General features: G+C 37.0%; 7 protein-coding genes across 10 annotated transcripts; 4 read left to right on the forward strand and 3 right to left on the reverse strand.

The window, feature by feature from the left end:
- Nucleotides 1–14: 14 nt before the first annotated feature.
- On the reverse strand, nucleotides 15–4336 carry LOC111431390 (the record flags this gene model as incomplete). Its single annotated transcript, XM_023068013.1, has 2 exons — nucleotides 15–570; nucleotides 3889–4336. A coding segment is annotated over one exon (444 nt), but the record flags the coding sequence as incomplete, so codon positions are not given.
- A 371-nt stretch (nucleotides 4337–4707) lies between these two features.
- On the reverse strand, nucleotides 4708–5644 carry LOC111431704. Its single transcript, XM_023068414.1, has 2 exons — nucleotides 5396–5644; nucleotides 4708–5281 (listed from the first exon to the last, which is right to left on the reverse strand). The coding sequence occupies exons 1-2, from the start codon at nucleotides 5519–5521 to the stop codon at nucleotides 4850–4852; spliced, it is 558 nt and encodes a 185-aa protein (XP_022924182.1). The 5' UTR covers nucleotides 5522–5644; the 3' UTR covers nucleotides 4708–4849.
- A 149-nt stretch (nucleotides 5645–5793) lies between these two features.
- Nucleotides 5794–7839, forward strand: LOC111431705 (mitochondrial import receptor subunit TOM5 homolog). Its single transcript, XM_023068415.1, has 2 exons — nucleotides 5794–6051; nucleotides 7511–7839. Exons 1-2 carry the CDS (start codon nucleotides 5920–5922, stop codon nucleotides 7586–7588), a joined length of 210 nt encoding a protein of 69 aa, XP_022924183.1. The 5' UTR covers nucleotides 5794–5919; the 3' UTR covers nucleotides 7589–7839.
- Nucleotides 7840–11988: 4149 nt separating this feature from the next.
- LOC111431587 (ninja-family protein AFP3-like) lies at nucleotides 11989–14330 on the forward strand. Of its 2 annotated transcripts, XM_023068270.1 has the most exons (3): nucleotides 11996–13034; nucleotides 13552–13957; nucleotides 14063–14330. In XM_023068270.1, the coding sequence occupies exons 1-3, from the start codon at nucleotides 12497–12499 to the stop codon at nucleotides 14091–14093; spliced, it is 975 nt and encodes a 324-aa protein (XP_022924038.1). In that variant the 5' UTR covers nucleotides 11996–12496; the 3' UTR covers nucleotides 14094–14330. The 2 variants fall into 2 exon arrangements, with proteins under 2 accessions (XP_022924039.1, XP_022924038.1); XM_023068271.1 differs by lacking the exon at nucleotides 14063–14330 and having other exon boundaries at nucleotides 11989–13034; nucleotides 13552–13961.
- A 1142-nt stretch (nucleotides 14331–15472) lies between these two features.
- Nucleotides 15473–20395, forward strand: LOC111431326 (glycerophosphodiester phosphodiesterase GDPD6). Its single transcript, XM_023067925.1, has 8 exons — nucleotides 15473–15615; nucleotides 17529–17710; nucleotides 18171–18354; nucleotides 18496–18570; nucleotides 18801–18910; nucleotides 19084–19302; nucleotides 19491–19646; nucleotides 19921–20395. Exons 1-8 carry the CDS (start codon nucleotides 15588–15590, stop codon nucleotides 20167–20169), a joined length of 1203 nt encoding a protein of 400 aa, XP_022923693.1. The 5' UTR covers nucleotides 15473–15587; the 3' UTR covers nucleotides 20170–20395.
- Nucleotides 20396–20666: 271 nt separating this feature from the next.
- On the reverse strand, nucleotides 20667–23887 carry LOC111431322 (exocyst complex component EXO70E2). Of its 2 annotated transcripts, none has more exons than XM_023067913.1 (2): nucleotides 23740–23887; nucleotides 20667–22857 (listed from the first exon to the last, which is right to left on the reverse strand). In XM_023067913.1, exon 2 carries the CDS (start codon nucleotides 22855–22857, stop codon nucleotides 20941–20943), a length of 1917 nt encoding a protein of 638 aa, XP_022923681.1. In that variant the 5' UTR covers nucleotides 23740–23887; the 3' UTR covers nucleotides 20667–20940. The 2 variants fall into 2 exon arrangements, with proteins under 2 accessions (XP_022923681.1, XP_022923682.1); XM_023067914.1 differs by lacking the exon at nucleotides 23740–23887 and adding an exon at nucleotides 23393–23718.
- Nucleotides 23888–24382: 495 nt separating this feature from the next.
- Nucleotides 24383–26194, forward strand: LOC111431328 (glycine-rich RNA-binding protein 3, mitochondrial-like). 2 transcript variants are annotated; one of them, XM_023067927.1, is made up of 5 exons: nucleotides 24383–24518; nucleotides 25047–25191; nucleotides 25280–25348; nucleotides 25555–25661; nucleotides 25794–26194. In XM_023067927.1, exons 2-5 carry the CDS (start codon nucleotides 25056–25058, stop codon nucleotides 25923–25925), a joined length of 444 nt encoding a protein of 147 aa, XP_022923695.1. In that variant the 5' UTR covers nucleotides 24383–24518; nucleotides 25047–25055; the 3' UTR covers nucleotides 25926–26194. The 2 variants fall into 2 exon arrangements, with proteins under 2 accessions (XP_022923695.1, XP_022923696.1); XM_023067928.1 differs by having other exon boundaries at nucleotides 24480–24531.
- Nucleotides 26195–26558: the final 364 nt, after the last annotated feature.

Raw genomic sequence — 26558 nt, forward strand, 5'->3', positions numbered from 1 at the left:
TTCATATGACCAGGGGATTAAAATCCCAGCCTTGTTATTGTTGCAGTCAAAGACAAATAACACAAAGCTCAGGATATAACAATACTGATATGCAAGAAAATGTCCTAAAATTCAGGAGCAATGGAAGTGTTTCCTGGTGCAACATTGTTGCAAATGGTTGTAGTATAAGCACATAACATTGCAAAAGAAACAAAAAAATTGAATGAGTTCGAGGAGATGTACTTTATTGACGCCAAATCCCATGTCTTGTCTTGAGGTATAGACTAGGCGTACAAACAACTATATCTAAAAAACCCACTCTCAGGTTAACAAAGACAGGCAGAGTAGAAGAATACAAGCTGGAGAGAACATTTCCCAGAGCACAACGAACCTGATAAAAATTCTGAAGTTAATAATGGTCATTTACAGGAATTTGCAATCAAAATTGACTATTATTAGACAATAAAACAACTGGGATCAGAATGCAACGGAATAACAGCAACAAAAATCACGCAGAAGACTGGGTAACAAGAGGAAAGAATCCATAATGCAGCAAGCAGGTCATGAAAATATTATAGAAACCTACCAAACCTGATGAAAACAGGAACAACTTATTTATGTCAGAAAACTAGCACACACTATCATTACAAGCAATAGCATTACAAAATAAAAGTCATTTTACTTCATAAAATTAATTCACTAGACCGCATTTATGTTCTTAATGATATAAAAATATTAATATCAAGTTGTCCTTTTTTCTAGGAAACAGTCAGTACCCCTTCATTGATATGATGAAATGGGGAGACAAAAGAAGTTCCAATCCAATGTTAATAACTACAAAAATCTCCGCCTATTCCTAAGCCATGGTTTTGTGTACCCATCAAAAGGTGTTTTATTCTAATTTGGGGGTTTGTTCCCCAGTATAGGCACTTCCTAGGCTACACCCTAGGTTTACTCGTTCGATTTTCTTGGTTCTTGGTCCTATATCTGAACCTCTAGCCCTCGGAACATTCTTAAGTTCTTTAGGTCTCCGGGTTAGTCCTTTCATCATCATATCTCTAAGTCTTCGAGGCGCGACCTCAGTATCAATCTCATAGGGTTCATGCATGCTAAGGCTCGACCAACTCTAAGGTGCAGCTTGGACCCCTGCTGCTCGTGGCAAGTTCACCAAAAGAAAACTAACTGACAAACTTTTTAATAGTCCCCACAAAGCACAAATCATAGATCATAAAACATCATATGCTAGTTCTATGGTTATTCGGACCCCTAACAATCGAGTCAGGTTTACAATTAGGGGCTAGTTGGCGAACCCCTAACCATCCTCGTATAACCCCATAACTCATATGCATGAACAATAGTCGTAACCAACTCGTAAGGTACAGCTGTGGACCTACGTCGCTCATGACAGGCTCACTACAGGAAGCTAACTGGCAAACTTTACCGTAGTCCCCACAGGGTACAGTCATACGTCATAAACTATCATATGCCAATTCTATGGTTATCCGGACCCCTAACAATTGAGTTAGGTTCACAATAAGAGGTTAGTTGGCGAACCCTCAATCGTCCCTGTATAACCGCATACATCACAAATAGATGGAATAGAGACATAGCATAGCGATCTAAATATGGATACCTAGTCAAAGATTTCAGTTCATAGGACAATGCGTATAGAGCTTTCACACGCACTACAAAAGTCTACATAGGTCGTTTTTAGTAACTTGAGTCTTGTTGTAGAGGTAGTGGCTCGTAATTGATGACGTGCAATTGGGACGGTGGTATACTTTCTAAGTATAGACATGTGGAACACATTGTGCGTCAATGGTAAGGCTAGCCTTTTTGCCACCAGCCCATGCGTTCCAAGATCTCAAATGTCCAATAAACAACGGCTAAACTTTCCTCTCTTCCCAACCTCAATATCCCTCTCATAGGAGCAACTTTAAGGAATACATCATCTCCTATTTCAAATCTGAGTTCTTTCCTTCCGATGTTCGCATATTTCTTCTACAATTTCAACACAAGGGAGTATCCATGTTCTGCTCTATGAACACTGGAAAACTGTGCCATTCTCCTTATCTCCTCTAAGTACATTCATGTCCACTTGTCTATTAAATAGGTGGATTTCCTTGTATGAAGTGTGCCGACTTCACTAGTCTGTCAATGGTGACCTAAATCCACTGTCTATTAAATAGGTGGATTTCCTTGTATGAAGTGTGCCGACTTCACTAGTCTGTCAATGGTGAACTAAATCACTGTGCAATGTTCCCTTGTCTTTGGCAAGCTTAAAATAGAATCTATTGCCATGTCCTCCCACTTCCACTTTGGGATGCTCGAGGGCTGCGCTAATTTTGAGGGTCTTTATCTTGTTGTCTTAACTTGCTGATAAGTCAAACATCGATTCACAAACTCTACTAACAACTACATATGTCATACCAATACAATAATTTCCCTTCTCTACCACACCTACTAGTGAAAATTTATTCTTGTGTCGTATTCCTCTCAATACTTGTCCTCATGCAACACCCTTCTCAAGCGTGATCCAAGATTCGTCCCAACTTCCCCCCTTTTGTTGCTTCGTGAGTCAGCAAGGGCGTTCCTTCACGATTGGCTGAAATGCCTCATAGACGGAAAATCATCAGCTCATCTCTCCACACCTCTTATGGTGTACTTATTATTGGTTCTTCTCTTAGAATTGACCGATGTGTTACTAGCACTCATACCGACTATAGTGCTGGAATATCAAACTTCACGTCTCGTGATGGTATTATAAACTCTTGATCGTATCATAAGTCTAGTTAAGGGTTCCATGCTTTTTGACTTGAGATCCTTCTCATTTATACTCACAAATTCACGCAATATTCATTCACATGATAGCTCATTGGACCACAAAGAATTTCTGAACATCACACTGCCTGCCTGGCAATAAATAGCCAAACGTCTATACAGAACAGGAACACTGCATCCACAAAGAATTTCTATAACTTCACTTGTAACTATCCAAATTAATTAAGAAAGGCTATTAGTTGTTCAACCTGTCTTTTCCTCTTTTTCTTTCTCTCTCTATCTCTTTCTTTTCTTTTCTTTTTTGAAAAGGAGTGATTATTACTGGTTTTCCGGTAGAGACCAAATATTCAAAGTTGTATCCCTTCCCGTGTCCTATATTGGTAGTGCATAAACAGCCTGGACCTAGATTATACTTAAATCCCTAAGAGCAGAAAATGGGACAAAGAAATTGTCCAAGAGTCGGAAACCATGGCTAGGGATAAAACAGGATAGCATATTTGATTTACGCAGCAAAAGTAGCGGGTTTCACTTATCCTAAGAACTTCAAGAAACGTGTGACATACAACTATAGCAGCATTTTATTCAATATAAGTTGTATGTATCATATGACATTTCCAAAGAACAACCAAGGAATGAAAGCCAAATCCTAAAAGATCAAAATTCAAAAACAAAAAGCTATAAAGCCAAAATCACTTCCTAGATCTTTAAGGTTCTGCTTATATTATGAACCAGAAATTGGACTAGCCCTCAGATCCACCGTTTATTAAGGGGCAATGTATTCAGCTTTCCTACCATCTGCATTGACAATGATCCGAAAATAACCTATGTCATTTTAAACAAAAGGGATGACTAGTACACCAACAGCAAACGCACAACTTACGTAATTGACAGACTACTGACTTGTGCAAAGAAGATGAATCAGACTACCTTTACGAGGGCGGGGGGTAAGCCAAGAACAGAATAGCAATATAATGCATGAGGTATTGATAAATTCAACTTCATACCCTAAGATGCCTTTACCATTCGATCAATGACCAACGAGATCCCAAACCAAAAACCTAAATCCAAAGATCACCACATACGTAATCGGTTGTTGAACGGGGAAAAAATGAAACATAAAAGACTTACCTTACTACTTTTGATAACCACCTCCACGGGCATTCATATCCTCCTCGATCGCGGCAGTCAGATAGACTTTGGGGAAGTCAGCAGGGTCGAACTTGGTCTCCTTCATCATCTTCTCGACGTCAGGTTTCTTGAGGATGGTGCGTCGAATTGGAGGGCGATTGCGACGCTGGTCGCGGGTGTAATACTTAATATCAAAGACGGTCTCGGGATTGGAGGTAGGGACAATCGCTTTCTCCTTCGTAGTGGCGGGGCAAAAGACCCTGTACTCTATGGCACTCGGGACGGCCAATTTGTACTCTGGATCTGCACACGGGCCGGTGATCTCCCAAGGCTTCTTGATGTAGCGCTTTAGGGTTTGGAAGAAGGAGGAAGAAGCTTTGGCCATGGTGAACGGTAGCGAAGCTGAGCGGAGCAACCCAAAAATTCTTCCGACGAAAAAACGAAACTTTTAAAGATACCCAATAAATTTTGTGAAACGCTTTTCTAATTTTTTTACGACCGAAAGATCCTAGCCAAAACCCAACTGTGCTTTTTTTTTTTTTTTTTTAATTATTATTATTATTTATTTATGAATTAGTAAAAAAAAAAAAAGTTCTCACATTTTCATAATATATTTTTATTAATTATTGATGAAATTAGATGAAAGGTTAAACCCATTCTTTTAATATTTTTTAAGGGAAATTTTATTTTAATATATGATATTTAAGTAACGAGATCTTACCTTAGAATATACCATGTGAAATGTTTAGTCGACGTGTCAAATCTGAATTGTAAATTCATACATGAAACCAATCATACACATGATAGTAGGTCATATAATGTATGAAATTTTTCTGCCATTTTAATCTGCTGGAAAAGGATATATTCAATAATTGCAATATACAAAACGACGACGTCGAAGGAGAACGAAAGGTGGCACCTACCATTCGTTCCCACGGCAGGAAAACTCCATAGCCGAAATTCAATTGGATCTCTGCAAATTGGACACCAAATTCGACGCAGCAAATGCCGCTGAGCCGCCCACGACTGAGACCAGAGCCACCGCCGCCTGCAACGCGATTTCCCAAACACTCTCCTCCGGCACCAAATACACGCACGAAGGCCCCAATAGCAACAGCCCCAAGCTCAGACTAAGTAGCGCCCCGGGAGTTCCCGGATCCGTCGCCGCCGATAAAATCCCCAATTCCTCAGCCTTCGACAGAAGCCCTAATTTCTCAATCGACGACAGAGACAACCCGGCCTTCTCCGCCGCAGACAGCAGGCCAGCCTTCTCCGCCTTGCTCAGTAGCTTCAATTGCTCCACCCTCGTCAGTAGTTTAATCGGCGGCGAGGTCGAGAGCGAGATGCTACTCCTCGGTCCTTTCTCCCCGAGAGGGAACACCGTCGAGTTAACCTGCAGAATGCTGGCTCTTGAGTCTTGGATTTACAGAAATTAAGTTTATGCGACGACATTGAAGCGATTCAGAGGAATAAAAAGGAAATATGCAAGCGAGAAAGAGGAACCGACCTTCTTGGTGGAGGCGATGGCCATGGAGCGTAGATCAAGAGATTGTTTTCTTGAATTCGTTTTGGATGGATAGGTGTAGACGAACGAAGCTGCTCTGCTGCTGCCACAGAAAGAAGTGACCTCCATAGCTGAGCGTCTCTAGCCGGGGAGTGTGTATGAGCTCTGAAGAACGGCGATGGTTAGGGCTGAATCTGACTGAGAGAATTGCAGAGGCCTGCACCATGGACATGAGTGATGGAGAGGCTGAGGATTCAGATATTTGAATTTCCACGTGTTCACATTTTACTGCTCCACGTGTTCTCATTTTTCGAAGATCGAATATACACCTTACGATTTTAATTTTTAATATTTTCCAATCAGTGGTGAATTTTTTAATGGTTTTCAACCATAAATTAAATAAAGTAAGGGTAAATTCGTAATCTTAGTCCACAAGGCCAATTCGTTGGCTCCCATGCCTCATCCAAGCCCAAAAACCTAAAACCCTAACGTTCTCATACGCCTTCCTCTCTGCAGTACGAGCGAAAATGGTTGACGCTTCGAGTTCAGTGAAGAAGGTGAAGAATTTTCTGTTTTCTGGAACGGCGAATTCGGTGGAGACTGTGAAATCCTTTTACAATTCTCAGGTTCATGACGAGGAAAAGTGGGCTTTGAACATGGTACTCTTTCGATCATTTTGATTTCGATTTTTTTTTCTTCCTTCTTAATCTGGATTTTTTATGTCTCCCATAAAGTTCTAAGTTTGAGAAATATCCGTTTTAGTGCTCTATTTGGTAGCAGAGAGAGTTTGAGAAATCGTGAGATTTTTGTTCATATAGGGCGACATAATATAAAGTGTCGATCCTTTAATGGAAATGCGCATTTTAGAGTATGAAGCTAGTAGATTTAACTTTTTGTTTGTCTCAAACTGCGATCTTCTTCATTTTTCATTTTTTTTTCTCTCATTTTTTAAACTGCGTAATTGAAAACAAAGATTTTTTTGGTTTTTGATCATTTCAAACGAGTGGTAGGTTTGCCTGTCTTTAGCACCTGTATAATATGCTTTGTAGGAGCTGGGAGGAATGAAGGGAGAGTTGAATGTAATGGATTTGGGTTGGTTCTCTGACATTTTCCTTCTCATTTGAATCGATGTTTTAACGCAAGCCAAGGCTCTTAACATTTTTAGCCTTGAGACTTGCCCCTTATTTGGGCTATTAGACTCATTCCATGATCATAACGTACTCAGGCTAAAAGTTTTTAATGCCTTGCGTAATGATTTGAAGAATGAAATTAATTTGTTCAAGTCTTCTACAATATAAATGTTCCTCCTTGTGTAGAATGTTAATACATGAGTTGGGGCAATTTAACCTATTAATAGATTTGTTACCTAAGATTTAATAACATTGAAGACAAAAAGATTATAGAATAAGTCAATCCTATATTGATTATAGTGGTGATGTTAAGGATGACATTTATAATTTTTATTTAAGCGGATAGGGTCGTTCATATATATATTTACACATACATTTTTATACAACTATTATATGTATGTAGCAAAACTTGATGGTTCTGAGGCTTACGCCTATACTACCTCAAGGCCTATGAATCGCCTCTTCAAGAGGAAAGGCCTCGAGGCTACCCTTAGCCTAATGTTGATTCAAAGTGAATAACGTGCAGAAAGTTCTCTAAGTTTTGGGAAGAGTTGCCAATGCATGATAACGGTCTTATCTCTTGTTCCTGTTGACATGCATCATTCTATCTTATTGAACCTAAAACATAAAACTGAACATTATGGTGTTTTTCCATTTCTAATAAGCATCATGGCTGTAGCTACAGCTAAATTTGAAATTTGAATGCATTGAAGGAATGCTTCGGCATTAAGAAGAGGGATGAATGCCTTGAAGGGTTACAAAGAGAGTAGTTTTATTGCCTTAATTCATTATTTGGAACTTGGGAGAGTATGGTTTAACTAAGATTTTGTAAAGTCTTGCTTATGTCAATTCTTTTTTGCTGTAAACACTGACTTCGAAAGAGAAGTATCTTTGTTATTCTTGAAATCTCAGGCACCAACACACAACATTTCCTTAGTATGGTTGTGTTGTATGGAATCGAATTTCAACTTCCTCTTTGTTGTTGCAGAAATTGCTTCGTGCTGCTGGAATGTTTGCAGGATCCATCCTTCTCATGCGGAATTATGGTGATCTTATGGCAATATGAGAGAGAGTTCACGAGAGGGCAGCAATTCTTATCTCATAACTTTTCTCTATTTCTGAGTTCGTTACAGCTCTATTCAATTTCAGATAGGAAGTTTCAATTTTGTTTCTCTTGGTAATGCTGCAACTGATGAGAATGTGTTCTCCCCTTTTCTCTTTGAAGTAGACCCTTTTTTAAACGTACTATTTGTCACCTAAATCAGATGGACAGATGAAATCTGAAATCCAAAACACTTGATTAAACCTTGAAAACTATTGCCTTCCTTCTTCCCTCCCTGCCCTGAAAGAGATCAATTCTTTTTTGCTTTCTCAGTATAATCTTTAAACCTTTGTGGACTCTACTTTCATGTATAGATTATGAATATTCAAAGTATTTTAAGTATCATTGATGTTTCTTTGCAAGGATGGGTGTGTTATAAGGCCGTTCTGCAAATTCATCATCCATCACAGCCTTGCCAAGGGTACAAAGTTCAACACATGATTTACGAAAATCATAGATAGAAACAATCTCTATTTGGTCTTGTGAGAACAAGCAGGGAAACATGGGGTTAGTAGGAGAGACAAAAAGCAAGTTTGTCCATACAACTTGCTGCTGTTTGAAACCAAAGCAGCTAACCAAGCAAGTGGATTGCTTTAAACTTGTCTGTATCGGCCCACCCACCTATTCCCTCCATCTTCCTTTTCGTTTCCCCCACCAAAATGTTGAAAATCATACACTTCTTTTATTCCAAGGGTCTTTTTCAATACGATTTAGATGAAGATTCTGTGTCACAATTGTAAATGCAATTGTATTCCTTACAATTGTATTCCAAAGAAAATCATCAAGGACGATGAATATGATGAATAGTTTAAGTGGGTAGAATATTACAACCGTATTCCCCGTCCTCTACGGTTGCACATACACTCATCTTTTATGAAGGACCTTCATAGGGCCTGATAGGCATTCAAACAAGTTTTTCATTTAAATTAATTTAGATGAAATTCCAATAAATTTTCCTCATTAAAAATAAAAATCTTAATTTCCATTGTTTGCTACTCTCACGAAGCAGATGAGAATGAAATAATCACAAAATTTTATATATTCCTTTCTTTTCACCATCAATCATTAATTTAATAAAGATGATAAGTTGTAAACTTTTTTAAATGCAAAAAGAAAAAGAAAAAAAAAACAGTGCAGTCATGAGAATAATTTTATACATCACTGGCAAAATATAAAGTCATAGCCTTATGTTTAATCCAGTAAGCATAATTCTCCTTTTAAATAGATTGAGTCAAAGATATGCTTTAATTTATGTAATTAATCAAATTGCAGAATTGTAATCTTAGCTTAATCAACTTAATTAAATTGCACTAATCCAAGTTGATATTGAAGTTGCCACTTGATTTGATGCTAATTGATTGATTACCCATTATATTTAATTTAAATCAACTTGCTTCATAGTTTATTGTTTATTGTGGAGAATCCTATCATATCATACTCTCTGTGTTTATTTTAATAATTACCAAAGTCTTCATGATTCCATCCTATGTGACCACTTTACCTTGTCTATGGATATATCTTATTAAATCTTTATACAAAATCCTCTTATAATATTATATTTTATCTTTCTTTTCTCCGAGTTGCAACTTGTCTTAATATTTAGAATATTGGATGGTCAAACTAAACGCTTTTCAAATTTTATATTCTTTTCTATGCATTTATTGCATACAGCTAAACGGTACTTACGTTTTAGAAAATTCAATTAAATAATTATGTCTTAAAAAATGCTCGTCATAGATTCATATTCAATATCCAATCAAAATCGAACATATGATTGACCTAATCACCATCTAAGTAGATGTCGCGTAGCTTATTAATTATCACGTGTTTGATTATCTAATTTGTTTGTTCTCTATTTATCCAATTAATAATAATTTTAAAGAATGTTATGGATATAACGTTTTTTTTTTTTTTTTACTAAGTAACCAACAACGATGCAATGAAATTACCATTTTGTACCCGAAAAAATCATTTTGATTATTGTACTTTAATATTCATTTAATTTATTTTAATATATAAATTTAATTTGAATTTAATTTTCATAGTTAATTTAGGATTAAACTATATTAAAAATTTATTATTTATAATTTTCATTAAAAGTTCTAGATATTTTTAATTTTGAGAGGAGAACAATATCTTTTTAACGTGGCCTTCAATATTTTTTAAATTAAAATATCAAATAAACACAAAAATAAAAATTTAATTGACAATTAATTATGAATAAAAGGTGAGTTATGGAAAAAATTGGAAGTGGTCCACACTCGATAGTTGGCGCGTGTGAGACACCAACCAGCCTGGTATGTTGTGACAAACCTGTCAGATAGGGGGGACAAATCAAGTTGATGCCTCGTCATTCCGTACGAGGCTTTTCTTGACACGTAGCATGCAAGTTGCCAAGTGGCAGCATGTGGTTCCCATTCTATCCCTTCCATAATAAGCCACGTGTGTCTTACTATATATACATTTTTTTTTTTTTAATTTTCCTTGGTTTTCTTTTTTGACCTTGTAAATCCACTCTCAACTTGCTTGTCGGGTCCCACTTCCACTCCTTACTGGGCCCCACTCCTCTCTTGTCCCCACGTCCAATCGAAATCACCACGTGGCGCCGCGATTATTTTCACCTGATTTCTCGCAATCGTCCGTTAAAGTGAAACTAAACTGCGCCAAGTTGCAATTTTGCGCCCAAATCAAGAATACGTTAGAAACTAACGAAGAACGTTAAAGTTGATTTCTTTATCCCTCGCAAATCACGTTCAAAAAAGAAGAAAAACAACAAATTTTCATAATTATTTTACCTTTTATTTTCTATAAAGTTCATGTTTTTTTTTTTGTTTTACAAAAATCAGTATTTTTTTTATATTAAATTATAAATTTAATCCTCTAATAAAACTTAACTGTGTGCTCCTTTTATTCACGGAATATAATGCATAATTTCTGTTAAATAAATTATTTAAAAATAGAATAAAACAAAATATTCCTTGCTACCAAAACTAATTCCTACTTTATTTATTGTTTTATTTATTTATTGGTTTGTTTTAATTTAATTTGTTTGCAAATAAAAGAATAAAAATAATGTTTTGTAATTTTCTTTGGAGAAATAAAAAAGAAATTATGAGATTGTAAAATGTCCATGTGGATAGATAGCCAAATGGGGCTGGCATGTCTTCCTCAACTCTTGATACGGTCTATTTTAATGGATTTTCATGCTTCCTTTTATATTAATGTCCCTTTCAAAATCAACTTTTTTTTTTTAATTAAATTTTATTCTATCAGATTTCATGCCCATTTCTTTTAGTACAAGATAAAATGAAAAATTAATTAATTAATTTATATAATAATATTTTAATAATAATTAAAATCCGTTAAAAAAACATAACGGACTCGATCATAACTAACTTCGGCCTTTTTATCGTATAGTATCTACTAGTAAGGGAATTAAATAGAATAATTTAATTTAAAAAATTACAAAATGATAAAATGAAAATGTAATAAATATTTTGATGTTTTGTAATTCTTATTTATTATTTAAAATATAATATTGATGAAGGGGCGCCGACGAGGGGAAGAAAAAGAACAAGACAGCGCGTGGAGGGGTTGTTACAAAATCCCAGTAATGGACACGTGTCAGATAGAGGATCGAACAGAGTGTTTGGGGGCACAGTTCCCAAAATGCCCCTTTCTCTCTCTCTCTCTTAAATTCCGTCCCCACTAATTCTCAATTAAAAAACAGCCACCGTTTGATACGGCCACCCAAATTTCACGTTCTTCTTCCACTCCTTTTTGCCTTCCTTTTATTAAAATTGTTTTTATATATATTTCTTTTTAATTTTATGAAAATAAAAATTGTATCGGTTACTCAATGGATAAAAATCAAGTATCCATCCAAATACTAAGTTGTATTTTTAATAAAAATATTTATTTATTTATTTTCTTACCCTTCCATTTTAATATATATTATTTTTAAATTTGAGTTAATTGGATTAAACTCGACTCATGTTAATTTAATCCAAATAAATTCATAATCTTAAATTTGGGTTATCTAATTTTTTTATGTAACGCCTCTAATTTTGGAGGGCAGAGCTTTTATTTTTTTGTGTGCGGTAAAAGAGTTGAAGAACGACTTTTTAATGTTGTGAAATAAGTAAACAATGAAAATAGATGGTGAGTGTCTAATTGAATTTTTGTATGTAAGAATAAGGTTCAAGTGTACCGATTTGGACGGCTCAAGTGTATACATCATTGCACTCCCACTTGACGACTATTGTGATGATAAACGGCTCGAGTGCATACGTCAAACCGTTTGCACACAAAAGGAAAAAAAGAAAAAAAATACTAAAATTTGATTGAGGTTGATGAAATTGAATGTAGGGAGGGGTGTGTGTGGGAAGGGAAGTTGAATAAAAGATGAAAATGAGATAAGAGAGAGGGAAGGAGGAAGGAGGAAGGAGGAAGAGGTGCCAGAAATTGGAGAAGGGGAGAACATTACGGCTGGTTGCAGGTGGTGGGAGTGGGTGATTGGAGCCCCAACCTGCAACTTGAGAACACTCTCCTCGCCAGCGCCTGCGTTTCACTCTAACCGTACACGATGTGAACCCCTCACCACTGATCACCACGTGGACTCCTCCATGAAACCTCCCCTTACATTTTTCCCCTTATTTTCTGGGTTTCTCGTCTTCTCTCTTGCTTTTGATCCCCTATTTCAACACCCTCTTCTTCTCTCAGTTTTTCACACTTCTGCCTCCCTTCATTGTCTTGGGGTTTGGGTTTTCTGTGAAATCTTCAAATCAATCAGCCCTGTTTCTGATTTGATTTTCTGGTTTCTGGGTTTTTCTGGGTTTTTCCTGTTGTTCTTGTTTTTGTTGTTTTTGTTCAATGAGGGAAGCAGGTAGTGGATGTGCGGATGACCTGACGCTGAGACTCTCGCCGGAGATGAAAAGAGGAAGGGAGGTTTCTGATTCTGAACCGCCGGACCTTACTCTTAGGCTCTCTGTTGGTGGGGTTTCTAGTGCCAAGCCGAAGGAGAATTCCTTAACTCGATCCTCTTCGGTTATTGGAATGATTTCTCAGAACTCAGAGGCGTGGAAATGGGATATGCGGAGGCAGGCGGCTTCGTTTCTTTCCTTGTCGAGATCTTGCTCTCTTCCGGTCGAGACGGACGAGCTCAGTCGGATGAAGCTCAAGCAGTTTCAATTCTTCAGAAGGCTGGAGGCTAGAAAGAGGCTGGCGGAGCAGAGGTATGGCAGAGCAGTTGCGGCGGCGGAGGATGATAAGTCGGCCGTGGCGCCGCCATCGGCCTCTGAAATGGCAGCTTGGGCTGCCGCTTCTGCTGCAAAAAGTCCTGCCCTATGTCGTGCGATTGATAGGATCAAATCCAACCATGGAACCCTCTTCCGGAGTTATACAATGGATGGTATACCCACTCACTCTTTTCCTTCTTTAATTTCTTCTTTCAAAGCTTTTTAATCAGCTGATTTCAGCTCAGATGTTGTTGTTGTTGTTCTATGTTCTTCTTTAAATCGATCAATCTTCACCCTCTAAAGCAATTTACAGTTGAATTTGCTGGATGATTCATAAGCTGAAATGCATGGAAAAGGGAAGTATGAACACTTGATTATCTTAGTGATGATGTCTTAGCATGGAGCTGAAATCAACTATTTCCCTTTTGAAATGGGGAAAATGGTTCAAAACTCATCTTCAAGTGTTTGTTCATGGCTGATGCTACTTATCTTGCTAATAAACCTCTTATATGTATCCATGCAAGACTGATTTTGTTGATCCTCTCATAATCATTGAGTTTTTGCCTTTCAAATTGTCAAATGGGATTCTAGTTGCTCTCTTTAGCTGAAGAACTGGATAATAACGCCGAATTCTCTCGATCGAGTCGATATCGAACGATAATATCAGCTGCGTTTGATTTTCATTGACAGGATATGGAAGTGTGGGATCAACAAAGGGCTCATCCAGTTCTCAATCATCACTGGAATCAACTGAAAGAGAGCCAGTAGTGAACTCAAAAACAATGGCATCAAGAAAACTCGACATCCCGCCACAGATGAACCCAGCGAAAAGAGCTAGAGTTTCCAATGGCTGGATGGGAGGGGAGAGAGGGATGGATGTGATGAGGATGATGCCGAGCGTGTCGACAATCGGGGAGGGGCCGAACGGGAGGAAGGTAGAAGGGTTCTTGTACAAGTACATGAGGGGACAAATCTGCATAGTGTGTGTGTGCCATGGAAGCTTTCTTACTCCTGCAGAGTTTGTGAGACATGCTGGTGGGAGGGAGGTGGCTAACCCCATGAAACACATCCATGTTTGCTGTACCTCATTTGCATTGTAAGTTCTCCATTTTGGTTGATTAATTACTCGTTCTAAAACAAACTTGAAAATGTTCTTCTTCTTCTTCTTCTCATATATTCCCCTCTGGCTGTTTGGTTTCAGGGATAAGGGAAGAACACACCAAGAACATTGAGGGTTCCCCACATCAACTTAATGAGATTATTGCTGTTTCCTTCTACCATTCTTGTGCACCTCCAAAACACAGCCACCCTTAAACCCTTTTTTATTACATGAATCCATGTGTTTTTAGTGATTATTCATTCACACAGATATCAGCAATTGTCCACACAGATATCAGCAATACTCATTTCAAAAGTTGTACTCTTTTCTATCTTTACCCTAATACAAAAAAGGGTTGTTTGTGAAATTATCTCCATCCTTTTCTTTTTCCTTCAAACTACTTTTAAATTATGAAGTCGGATGTAATGAAGAAATTACGTGAGAAGATTCACAGTCGATACAAGCAGACTTAATTTAAAATTTTATAATTTGGAATCATTCCCGAACTAAACAAACCAACAAACCCGCCATGTATCGAAATGGAAAATTTTGTTTTTTTGTTCTATCATCTTCCAAGTGTTGAAATCGAATCTAATCGAATCCAGAAGCGACAATTTACATAAATTTCTACTTGCCGTAATTTATGACAAGATACTATTTTGATTCACGTACGTTAAAGTTTGGTTCGATTTTAGTGTATGCATTTTTAACGGTCCGTTTTTAAATATATATTTTTAATGAATCTTAAATTTAGTTTCCTAAGTTAAATTAATAAAAAATTAATTTTTAACAAAATATCAATCAACTTTTAAAAAGTTTCAAGAGTTAATCTTTCAATATTATAAAAAAATTCAAAATTTTTTAAATATACAAAAGTGTAACATTAAATTAATTTATTTTTATAAAAAAATTAAAAAAATTTCTTATAAAACACATTTAGTTTATCTAAAAAATCCTACAAATAAATACCAATAAAAGAAATTAGAAAAATCAACAATATACAAATAAATTGAAAATTGATTGGAAATACAAAAATCTAATTTTGATTTATAACTTAAAAGTATGAAATTGTTTTAAAATATATTATTGAAATAAATAAAATAAAGATGCATACAAACGAACCACGTGTCGAAACGTGGACATCTATAGGAAAGCGTTCAGTGTTAGTGTCCGCATCTTATAATAGCTCCTTGAAGCCCGCTTTTGTTTAATGATTGACTTACTGTAATCCAATCATTACTTGACACGTCACCACCTCCACAAGTACACGGACCCACTCCCTCGATTGGCTAATATCTAAACTAAACCCAAAAAGGATCCAATGGCTTATTTGCCATCCATATCAAGAAAAATAAAATAAATATATATATATACACATACATACATACATACATACATACATACATGTATGTGCTAAAATTATCTGGCGTTTAATTAAAATTGGAAAATGAATTAAATTTAAACATAATCATGAAAACAAGAACAATCTCAAGCAGCCTGTAAGATCCGCAGTGTAATCGAACGGCTGAGATTTAGAATACAAAAGCCCCTATAAAAAGGTTCAACCGGAGAAGAGGTTCCGTCGGAAAAATTGGGGAAAAATTAAGGACGACGGAGAAGCAGAGATATGGCCAAAGCCATGGCCGCCGTACTCTGTAAGCTTCAATCTCCGATACAATTTTTAGTTATTCTGTCATGATCCTCAGCCATTTCCATTTGTATTTTCTGTTATTTTCCTTGGTATCGATTTTTTTATTTGGAGCTGGGATTTTTGGGGAACGAACGTTTGATTTGTGGGTCTCTTTTCTGGTTTTCCGTTCGTCTTCTTGTTGGATTTGGAAAGGAGAGATTTGGTGATTGAGTCAAAAGTTGAACCGTTTAGGGTGAAGTTGGTTTGTTTTTTTGTTTGTTTTGCCTCCCGGTTTTGCTCCCTGATGAGCCATAATGAGTAGTCTACTTCATTTTTCATGCATTTGCCTCATGAGGCTGCTTGTTTTTAAATGATACCATGGCATTCTCATAATTACAGTAACGTCTGCATGGTTGGAAATGTAAAAAGGTAACTTCCTATGGATTTTTCTTTATCATATTGCCCTCTGGAAGACCAGACTTCTTACCTTTTCTAAAATTGTTACCCGTGTCTCTGCATTGAGGGTTCTGACTTGGTGGCACTGCTGCATTTACAGAGCAGCTCATGCATGTTCTTATGGTCATATGTGATGAAAGAGTCTACATCTTTATGTATTAGATTCAAACTGTCTTGGTTGCTCCATCTATGGAAAGGAGGTTCAAATTTTGGAAAATAGTCCTTGAATTGGAATGTTGTTTCATAAAATGTAACTTCAAATGCCTATTAATCAACATTTGGTGCGTTGGTAATTGGACCCCATGGAACGCCGCAGCGCTCTAAGTTCTTATGTCCCGCCAAGTGTGATATTGTCTACTTTGAGCATAAACTCTCGTGATTTTATTTTTGGTTTCCTCAAAATGTCTCATATCAATGAGATAGTGTTCCTTACTTATAAACTCATGATCTTCCTCTTAATTAGCCAATGTGGGACTACTCTTAATAATCCTCAACAATCCTCTCCTCGAACAACGTACACCATAGAGCCTTCCTTTTGGTCTCCTTTTGTGGAGCATTCAAACAGTCCCCCTTAATCGAGACTCGACTCTTTCTTTGGAGCTTTCGAACAAAGTACACTCTTTGTTCGATATTCGAGTCACCTTTGACCACACTTTCGAGACTCACGACTTCTATGTTTGACACTTACGGATTCTATTGACATGGCTAAGTTAAGGACATGGCTCTGATACCATGTTAGAAACCACAACTCTCCACAATGGTATGATGTTGTCCACTTTGTGGATAAGCTCTCATGGCTTTATTTTTTGTTTCCCCAAAAAGCCTCATACCAATGGTAATAGTGTTTCTTACTTATAAGCCCATGATCTTTCTCTTAATTAGCCAACGTGGGACTACTCCTCTCAATAATCCTCAACAATCTTCCCCTCAAACCAAGTACACCATAGAGCCTTCCTTTTGGCCTCCTTCTGTGGAGCTTTCAAACAGCCTCCCCTTAATCGAGGCTCGACTCTTTCCCTAGAGCCCTCGAACAAAGTACACTCTTTGTTCGATACTTGAGTCACCTTTGACTACACTTTCGAGACTCACAACTTCTATGTTTGACACTTACGAATTCTATTGACATGACTAAGTTAAGAGCATGACTTTGATACCATGTTAGAAACCACGACTCTCCACAATGGTATGATAGTGTCCACTTTGAGCATAAGCTCACGTGACTTTATTTTTTGTTTCCCCAACCGATCTCATACCAATGGAGATAGTGTTCCTTACTTATAAATCCATGATCTTCTCCTAATAAGCCAATGTGGGACTACTCCTCTCAATAATCCTGAACTCCACAACTCCAAGTTCTTTATGTCCTGCCAGCATTATAGGATGGTTAGGTGTTCACTGCTTTATAATGTATGCTAAGTTGCTGATATGCTAAACTTTTGACCAACAATTGATTATTGAATTTTGGTTTCTTTGATGCGGCAGGCTTCGCTTTTCACGTGTTGGTTTTATTTCTTTTTGTTGGGGGTGCTGCAAGGCCTTTGTATCCACTTCATAGTAGGTTCCTTGAAGGAACTAGACAACCTCTTCAAACCACTCGTCCTTATAATATTGCTCATCGAGGTTCAAATGGAGAATTTCCCGAAGAAACCCTTCCTGCATATAAGGTGGGCACATCTATTTATATATCTATTCTTTCTAATATCTTGTTCACTTAACATTTGAAATTGTTGTGTCCATAATCCCGCTCATAATAGTCAGCTCAAGGTTCAATAATGAATCATCTATTTCTTGGAAGATAGTGCAATTAGTGGAAGCAGGTCAAATGTTTTCATTTGCTTGGAACTGAGACCCAATGGGCTGCTTGTTAGATTTTAAGAACATAGCATTACACATTACACGTTACACATTAGTGAAGTTCCATGTTACACCCTGAAGCTTGTGGGTCCTCTTCCTAAAAATCTGAATACATGGGATTTGTAGGCACTGATCTCCTATGTCTGTGCCCTGTTTTATCATATGATCTAGTGCCCGTTCTTGTGTAGAGTAGTTGAAATATGTGCTTCCTATACTCAATTTTCTTCTATGTTCAAATAATCTGGTTTTGACCAAGGATTTCTCCTTCAGAGAGCTATAGAAGAGGGTGCAGACTTCATCGAGACAGATATCTTATCTTCCAAAGATGGAGTTCTTATATGTTTCCATGATGTTACCCTTGATGAGACTACTGATGTTGGAAAATATAGAAAGTTTGCCAATCGTAAAAGAACATATGAAGTCCAAGGAGTTAACATCACTGGTTTTTTTACCGGTATGGTGGCTGTATATTCAATTTTATGCATACACATTTACAACTCTGTTTCTTATATTGCTTTAAATCTATTTTAGCATCCTTATAATACTACAATCTCATTTCATGGTGTTTCTAAGGGTTCTAAATGATTATATGCAGTTGATTTCACACTAAAAGAATTACAGTCATTGAGGGTGAAGCAGAGATTTCCTTATAGAGATCAACAATATAATGGTAGGAGATCTCTTCTTTTAGCAGCCTTCTCTTTATGTGAGTTTATCAGTTTCCAGGCTCCATCAATTGTTATCTGAATGTTATTACTTCCCAAATGTACGACAGAATAGTATTCTGGTTAGATTTGCACTAGTTTGAAAGACTAATGAGAAAATCTTTTACCTGACTTCTGGTGCCTCCTCGTTTTGCATGATACTAATCAAGGCATGCTCTCTAAATGATGTACCCAGGAAAATTTTCAATTATAACTTTTGAGGACTTCATTGAAATTGCACTGCAAGCACCGAGAGTTGTTGGAATATACCCGGAGATTAAAAATCCAGTATTTATTAACCAGCGTGTAAGTTTTCTAATACTAAAGCAAACACTTCCAAACAGTTTTGTATATTGCTTATTGATCTACTTCTCATGAGATAAACCCCAAAGATGCAGTGTTTATAATACAATGGTGGCTTAATGATTCCTTTGTACCAAAACTTTTGAAGCCTAATACTTGAGTGGCAAGGCGCACAGGTCAAATGGGGAGACGGTAAGAGATTCGAGGACAAGTTTGTTGAGATTTTGAAAAAATATGGATACCAAGGTTCATATTTGTCAAAAAACTGGTTGAAACAACCTGTATTTATTCAATCATTTGCTCCAACATCCATAATACACATATCAAATCTTACAGACCTGCCCAAGATCCTATTGATCGATGATACTACAATTCCAACACAGGACACAAATCAGGTACTTCAAACCTTGAGCATTTTTCTTGTGTTTTTAGAAGTTCATCAATCAACCTAAGGTTCCAACTTCAGTCGAACGAGATAGGACGTTCTGTGGTTGCTGAATCTGCTCATTTTGGAGAGCTTCTTGACAAATTTTCTCTGCTCATTTCATACTAATCTGAATAAGCTTCTTTGGCTCATGTGCAGACATATTGGGAAATTACTTCTGATAGCTATTTTGAGTACATAAAGAATTATGTGGTTGGAATTGGACCCTGGAAGGATACTGTGGTTCCTGCAGTAAACAACTATATCCTAACACCTACGGATCTTGTTACCCGAGCACATGCCCATAACCTTCAGGTAAAATATACTTTTCTGTCAAATCCCTTACACCTCATATTCATAGATGGAATGTGGTTGGATGTCTTATTGGAATCGAATGCTAGTTGAATCTTATAAATGGTTAAAGTCCGACAGAGTTCACTTACGTATAAGGTCCCGTTTGAGAATCATTTTGTCTATAGTTTTCTATTTTATTACTTAGTTTTCAAAACTTAACTTGAAGTTGAAGTGGTATTTATAAAACTTAATTTTCTAAAAACTAAATGGTTCTATGGTGCGATTTTCATTTTAGGTGCATCCATATACTTTTCGAAACGAGTATAACTTTATCCACTTCAACTTCCATCAAGATCCATATGAGGAATTTGATTACTGGATCAACACGATAGGCGTCGACGGGCTTTTCACCGACTTTACAGGCAGTCTCCATCATTTTAAGAACTGGACCTCTAATCTCCCTTCAGATGATTCGGATGAACAGAGGGCATCAGATTTATTGCAGAAAATTACCTTGATGGTAAATTCATATAGAAGTCGTTAGGACAGACAATTCACAATGTATGTACATAAGGTTGGGCTTATCCTGGCTTCATTTGGACAACAACATTGTAGAAATTTATGGGGCATGACGTTTAAACCAGGATAGGATAGAATTGTGAATCAATAAAGAAAAGAAACACAGTTGGCTCTCTGATCTCAGCTCTTTATTTTGTTTGATGACTCTTCTTTATTCTGAAATGTAACTGGATAGTTTCAGAATTCTTCAACTCTGCTTCAATCTTCATGGCATCGATCTGATCTTCCTAATATTTAGCTCTGTTTTAACTAGTTTTGGATTTAGATAACAAGAGTTGGAGCGAGGAGCTTCAAAATGTATAAAATAAGTCGATTTAACTTTCTTCCCCTTGATACGTCTATGATTATATTATGTTATCTCTGAAGTTAATTTAATAATCTTAGAAGGATGGAATTGACAAATGGATGGAGAAGGGGAGAAAGGACGAGAAAGAAAAAAGAGGAAGAGGAAGAAGGAAAGGAAACAGAAAAAGAAAATGTATTATGGTCGGCGGTTTCTCCCACAAAACTGCTGATGATAATCAATATTTGTGACCTTTCATATACGAAATTAGGATTCAGTATAAACGAATAGAATAGGTACCGTAGGTACTCTGAATATTTGGCTAGAGTCTTGAGCATGAATGACAGCTATCAAACAATATAAATAAGAAGTGCCTAAAAAGACAGCCAGAAAATGAAGATATGAACGTGGAAATGGGCAAATGAATTCTAAAACCATTACCAGCAGAAGCTTTCATCTCCGGCGTGAACTTTGCAACAAACGCGGTGAGCCTTGAAAGAGATCCAGTATATGCTTGCTCAGATCATCGATGGTGTATTTGATGTACTTTTCACAGTTAAATTGAGACTTTAAGTTGCGGAGGAATCGATATGCTTGAATTACACAATTTGATGTTAGAATGTGCAAGTCGTCACGTAGGTCAGGATCTGAGACATTCCATCCAGTTTGGGTCTTATATATCTCCTCAAAAGCTACATTGAAGGCCCTATACTTTTCTTTAAAAACTGCCTTCGGAGTGTTGGTTCCATCACCATCAAGCCTAAGCAGAGAAATAACCGACTGCCAAGTGACTCTCGTATAGATGTTGGCGTGGATCTGTAACATTCTGTTATGTTCTCGTATCCACTCACCTCCAAAAAAGGCTCTGAGTTCAGAACCTTTAACCTTTTGAACCATATAATGAATGTTATTCATTAAAAAAATATGTCGTAGAGCATCATCATTGTACAACTTGGATTTGTTGTTCAGATTGGATATTAACTGTGAAGTGATCGACTGAAGGTGGAAAGCCAATGGGCAAGGCATACTATTGATTTCATTCAGCAGCTCAGAAGCTGGACCTAAGCCATCTGCTGCCTCATCTCGGAGAAGGAAAACAAGCGAGTCTCTGTAGACAGTGAGGGTCCTAATGTAGTTCATAACATACTTAGTGAGATGATGAACACCACCACCCGGAAAAGGGCTTGTTGATATGGAACGTGCAATGAGACTTCCAAAATCTACAAACGTGGCCCTTGCAGAATCACCTAATTTCATGAAAAGATTATGGAAGTCAGCTTTGAGAAAAGAACCCATTTCTGTGTCTTCTGAAAATAATGCACCTATATCCCCAAGAAGATTTTCCAGGACCTCGTACATGTCAAGGAAGCGAAACAGCTTTTCCGGTCGACGAGTTGTCATAGCTATGGCCTCGCCAAAATTCAATAGGCAGAGCATAGAAGTTGCTGAAATTTCAGCAAAACAGGTTGCACTATAAGATCCAAAGCCTTCAAATATATTGTTACAAAGTCTTTGTTCACTAGCAAGGTAGACTCGAATAACAACTTTAATTAGCCAAATCCATTTCTTGATTTTCACGTTTAAGACATCCCACTCCATGGTCTGCAAATCACCGATGCTATGCCTCTCCATTTCGAGAATGAGCAAATACTCATCCAACGCATCTTTCCGCATTCTAACAAAAGCCAGGGAGAATTCCTGAATATAATTTGAAGTAAACATAGCATTCGCGATGGATTTAAGATGAGGGATCACGTGTGGATGGACCATGTTTACTATACATACAGCAGGAATACTCTCTCTCTGGGAAGTTTCCTCCTCCAAACTGTCCTCAAGTGAAGCAAAGGACTCGTTATAGAGAACATCATACCCACCAGACTGGAAGGGAACACAGTTGGGCTCAAAATATAGTTTGTGTTGTGCAAGAATATGGACTAGTTCCTGCTCTAGCCTTGACATTGCGAACTGTATGACAGACTCAGCTTGGGAAAGAAGATCCTTCTGCTTCCTACCGTCATTTACTGGCAGACTTATTAGACCTTCCTGAACTTTATGAATTTCATCAACAGCCTTCATATACTCACAAGCTTCCTTGGGTCCAGAATCCCATATCATGGATTCGTTAGATTCCCATCTCCTAATCTTCTCCTCAGCAGATTTGAATCTCGATTCTAGTTCATTCAACTTCCCATCCTGTAAATGAGTATACAGAGTCATGGAAGTCAAATGAGAATCAAGATCGATAAGGAGCCTTTTCAATTCATCATTCACGTTCTGGCTTGTTCTTAATAACTTGGCTAGGTGCTGAAATGCAGCTATGACATGCTGCTCTCCTTCAGAGGTTGGTATAATTGATTCGCAGTCCCCCATCTGACAAAGAAGAAAGATAGAAATCAACATGTGAAATCAGAAAGCGCTTTCGAACCAAAAGTTCACTCTCATAATTCCCCGATCATTTCTAATTTTCTGTAATCTACCATCTATGGATTTATAACACTCATATTTCCCAACCTAGTAGCCAAGTATAACAAATCGGTCGGTACAGCAAACAGAACAAATTTCATGAGTTTCGACTTGGTCTCGGTTAGCCGGTAGTTTGGCTTCTCTACAAAGAATCGAAGTTCAGAATTATGACCTAAAGAAGCGGGAGGAAGAAATAATTCTACATGAAAATGGTAACTGATTACCGCGAAAATATCGAATACTGCAGCCTACAGCAGGCTTCCTCTAGAATTGACATCTAAACAAGACAAGAAACGACCAAGGACCAAACGCTAATAAATGACAGGTTCAGCAAATATTTATCAAGCTAAAAAAACCTGATACAACCAAAAGAGAAGAAACCGAAAGCACGAATTCCTAATATGAACAGTTAATGACTCAGAACTAAGATTTAAAAGAATGCCTGATTTTATTCTGTGTGCGGCAGGAAAAACTTCAACAATCTTCAGAAAACAAGATGAAATTAATCGGCCGTTAATCACACCGCTCTTCGACAGAAATGACATGCAAACTCAGACCAAGCCACAGAAAAGAGAAAACAGCCGATAAAACACCAAGAAATTCAAACTCCATTGAACTAACTCCAATCAGCATCGCAAAAGACAAAGAACTACTCCATCAATTATAGAGTGAAAAACACGGTTTCTTCTGCTCGTACAGAAGCGAGTTTCGTTGAGAAACATGAAGAAAAATGGGAGAGAAAGTCTAAGAACGAATGGGAACAACGAAAGGGAAAGACGATGAACTTACGTTGCTTAAGGTCGGTGATGAATTATAGAGAGAAATTGAAGATGAAAATCGCAAGCTCTGAAATTGAAACTAGATTTCCCTGCAACTTCCATGATCATCTCTCTCGTCGCATTGACTTGTTGACATTTCGCGTCAATTCTTATAATTTAGTAGTCATTGTAATTCAATTCGAAAACACAGTCTACCCACTTTTATAAGCCGGACAAAGCATTTATGAGCTTCCAAGATTTAAAAGATATATTATTTTAATACAAAATTACATTTAATTAAAAAATGAAACGATTTAAATTTTACAATAAATAATCGTGAAGTTGAGTTATGATTTAATTATACCTCTAGATTTTGAAATTTTGACAAAAATAAATTATTTTAATTTAATTTTTAATGATAATTTTAAAGTTAATGGTTAAAATGAAATTTTTTAGATATTTAATAATATAATTGAAATGTATTTTAAAATTTAGAGATATTTTTATATAGGGGGTAAAAGGGTACAAATGGAAGGACATTCGAGAGAAAGGGGCAAATATCAACGGGAAGAGTTTCCAAGGGTACGATAGCAATTTTACATAACTTTTGGGTTTAGGGTTTAAAGCCCCCACCAATATCTTTCTCATCCTACGGCCTCGATTCTCCCTTTCATTATCCAACGGTTCATATACAAGCTTTAGCTTCTATTTAAATCGCTCTGCCAATGATTCGGCTGTCATAAACCCTGCTCGAATTGGAGGCCTAGGGTTTAAGCTCGACTGTGAAAGAAGCGAAGAGAGACAACAAAGGTTCTATCTTCACGTCCGATTTCTTGTTCCTTTCCTTTTCTTTTCTTGTTTTGTAATGGTGTTCATTTTCATTCTCATGTTTCTGTATCTTTTTTACTTTTTGTTCTAGGTTTTGACTGATTGTGTTTTGTTTTTAGATCTTTTGTCTTTCTGTGGTGATTTTTTATGAGTCCAGTTGAAGAAATACTTAGATTATTCTCCTCACTGAACCTAGATATTATGTGATTGGAAGCGTTTCTTTCATTTTTCTTTTGTGTTGTGTCTTTTCGATTTCGACATGTAAGACTTCTTTAATGTTCCGGGTATATATGTTCTGCTTAAGAATGATTCTGATTCTGATTGTGATCCAGCGTTCTTTTGCTCTGGTTGAGACTGTTTGAATTTGATATAAACCTAAAGCTTTCTTTTCGATTATGGAGTCGATGTACATAGAAAGTTCAAAATATTTGTAGCGTAGTGTTATCTTGCACAACTACCTTTTGTTCCCTCTGGAATTTATTTATTTATTTGGGTTAATACTCGTTTCAGGTCGTCAACATGGCTTTTCTTAGTAAAGTTGGAAAGATATTTAGCAAGAGTTCTGCATCAATGATCCGTTCGGATTTGCAACCTTCCAAACTGTCTATCTTTCAAAGTATTAGATTAATGTCAAGCTCGAAAGTTTTTGTTGGAGGTAAGCTAGAATTCCCGTTCTTCTGTTCTTTCTTACACCTTGGTGGTCTATTGAGACTTTACCTGAGATCCGTTGCTTTGTTTTGCAGGCCTTTCTTATGGTACTGATGACCAGAGTCTGAAGGAGGCGTTCGACAAGTATGGGGAAGTAGTTGAAGGTGTGCAGGAAACTTATCTAATAAAGCATAATTGAGTAAAAAAAAACTTTTGTTTGCTAGGGTACATACATACGCACTGCTGCTCATCATCTGTATTCGAAAAATTGAATTATATTTAAACTTGCTGTGAGATTAGTAATATTCGGGGGCACTTCCTCTAGCTGGTGAATGAATCTGATTTTTGTGTATGTCTTCCTTTGTCTTAGCGAGGGTGATAACTGATCGTGATACTGGTAGATCCAGAGGTTTTGGGTTTGTTACCTTCACCGCGAACGAGGAGGCTTCCAGTGCTATTCAAGCGCTGGATGGACAGGTAAACATTCGTATTAAGAATGCAAATTTATATTGGGCTTTTGTGATATTTCAACCACCAGTTCCAGTTGATTCTGTTGTGGGTTAATAATATCTTTACTGTTCTCTTACATTGTTCATTTTTTGTAATTAGGATCTCCATGGCCGTAACATTAGAGTGAACTTCGCGACTGAAAGGTCTCGTGGTGGTGGTGGTTTTGACGGAGGCAGTTCCGGCTATAATCGCTCCAGTTCATACCAGGGAGGAGGTGGTTACAATGACTGATGACTTCGCCAAAAGGGACTGAGGGGAGAAACTGCATGATTCATTTGGAAACAAATTGCTCCTAGTGTAACGTCTTATGTCTCCTTGTATCGCCGAATTATAAGCCTTGCGTTGTTTTTTTTTTTCTTTTTAGTTTTTTTAATCTTTATAAGAATGTCGTTCGTCAGTTTTGACGTTTTAAGTGGAGAACTAGTCGTAATTCAAACCCTAAGTTTTGTTGGTTGAATTTACTCTAATCTGGGAATGAGAATGAATGCCTCCGCCGTGAATTATTCATGTGCCCTTGCATAAATGATTATGACATGCATTATTTGTCAATTTTCTTTCATAATCTATTATTTCTTATCCAATATTTTGCTTTAGTAGTTATTATAAATTATGAAAATTTGATACATTAATTTTTAGAAATGTACCAGTCGAACAGGAAATCAATGATTCTTTTTTCACCGAGCTGAAGCTAGCAACAGGAAATCAATGATTCTTTTTTCACCGAGCTGAAGCTAGCAACATGTTGATTAGACACGAACAATTAGAACTGTCAAGCTGAGAAGCTGAGACCCATCTTCCAACTTTACCTATGCCACTGTAAATCCTCATCGTTCACTCCACTTAGATTATGTGAGAATTCCATCA

This window comes from Cucurbita moschata, unplaced genomic scaffold (genome assembly GCF_002738365.1).
Source record: "Cucurbita moschata cultivar Rifu unplaced genomic scaffold, Cmos_1.0 Cmo_Scf00036, whole genome shotgun sequence".
In the NCBI taxonomy this organism is placed as follows: Eukaryota; Viridiplantae; Streptophyta; class Magnoliopsida; order Cucurbitales; family Cucurbitaceae; genus Cucurbita; species Cucurbita moschata.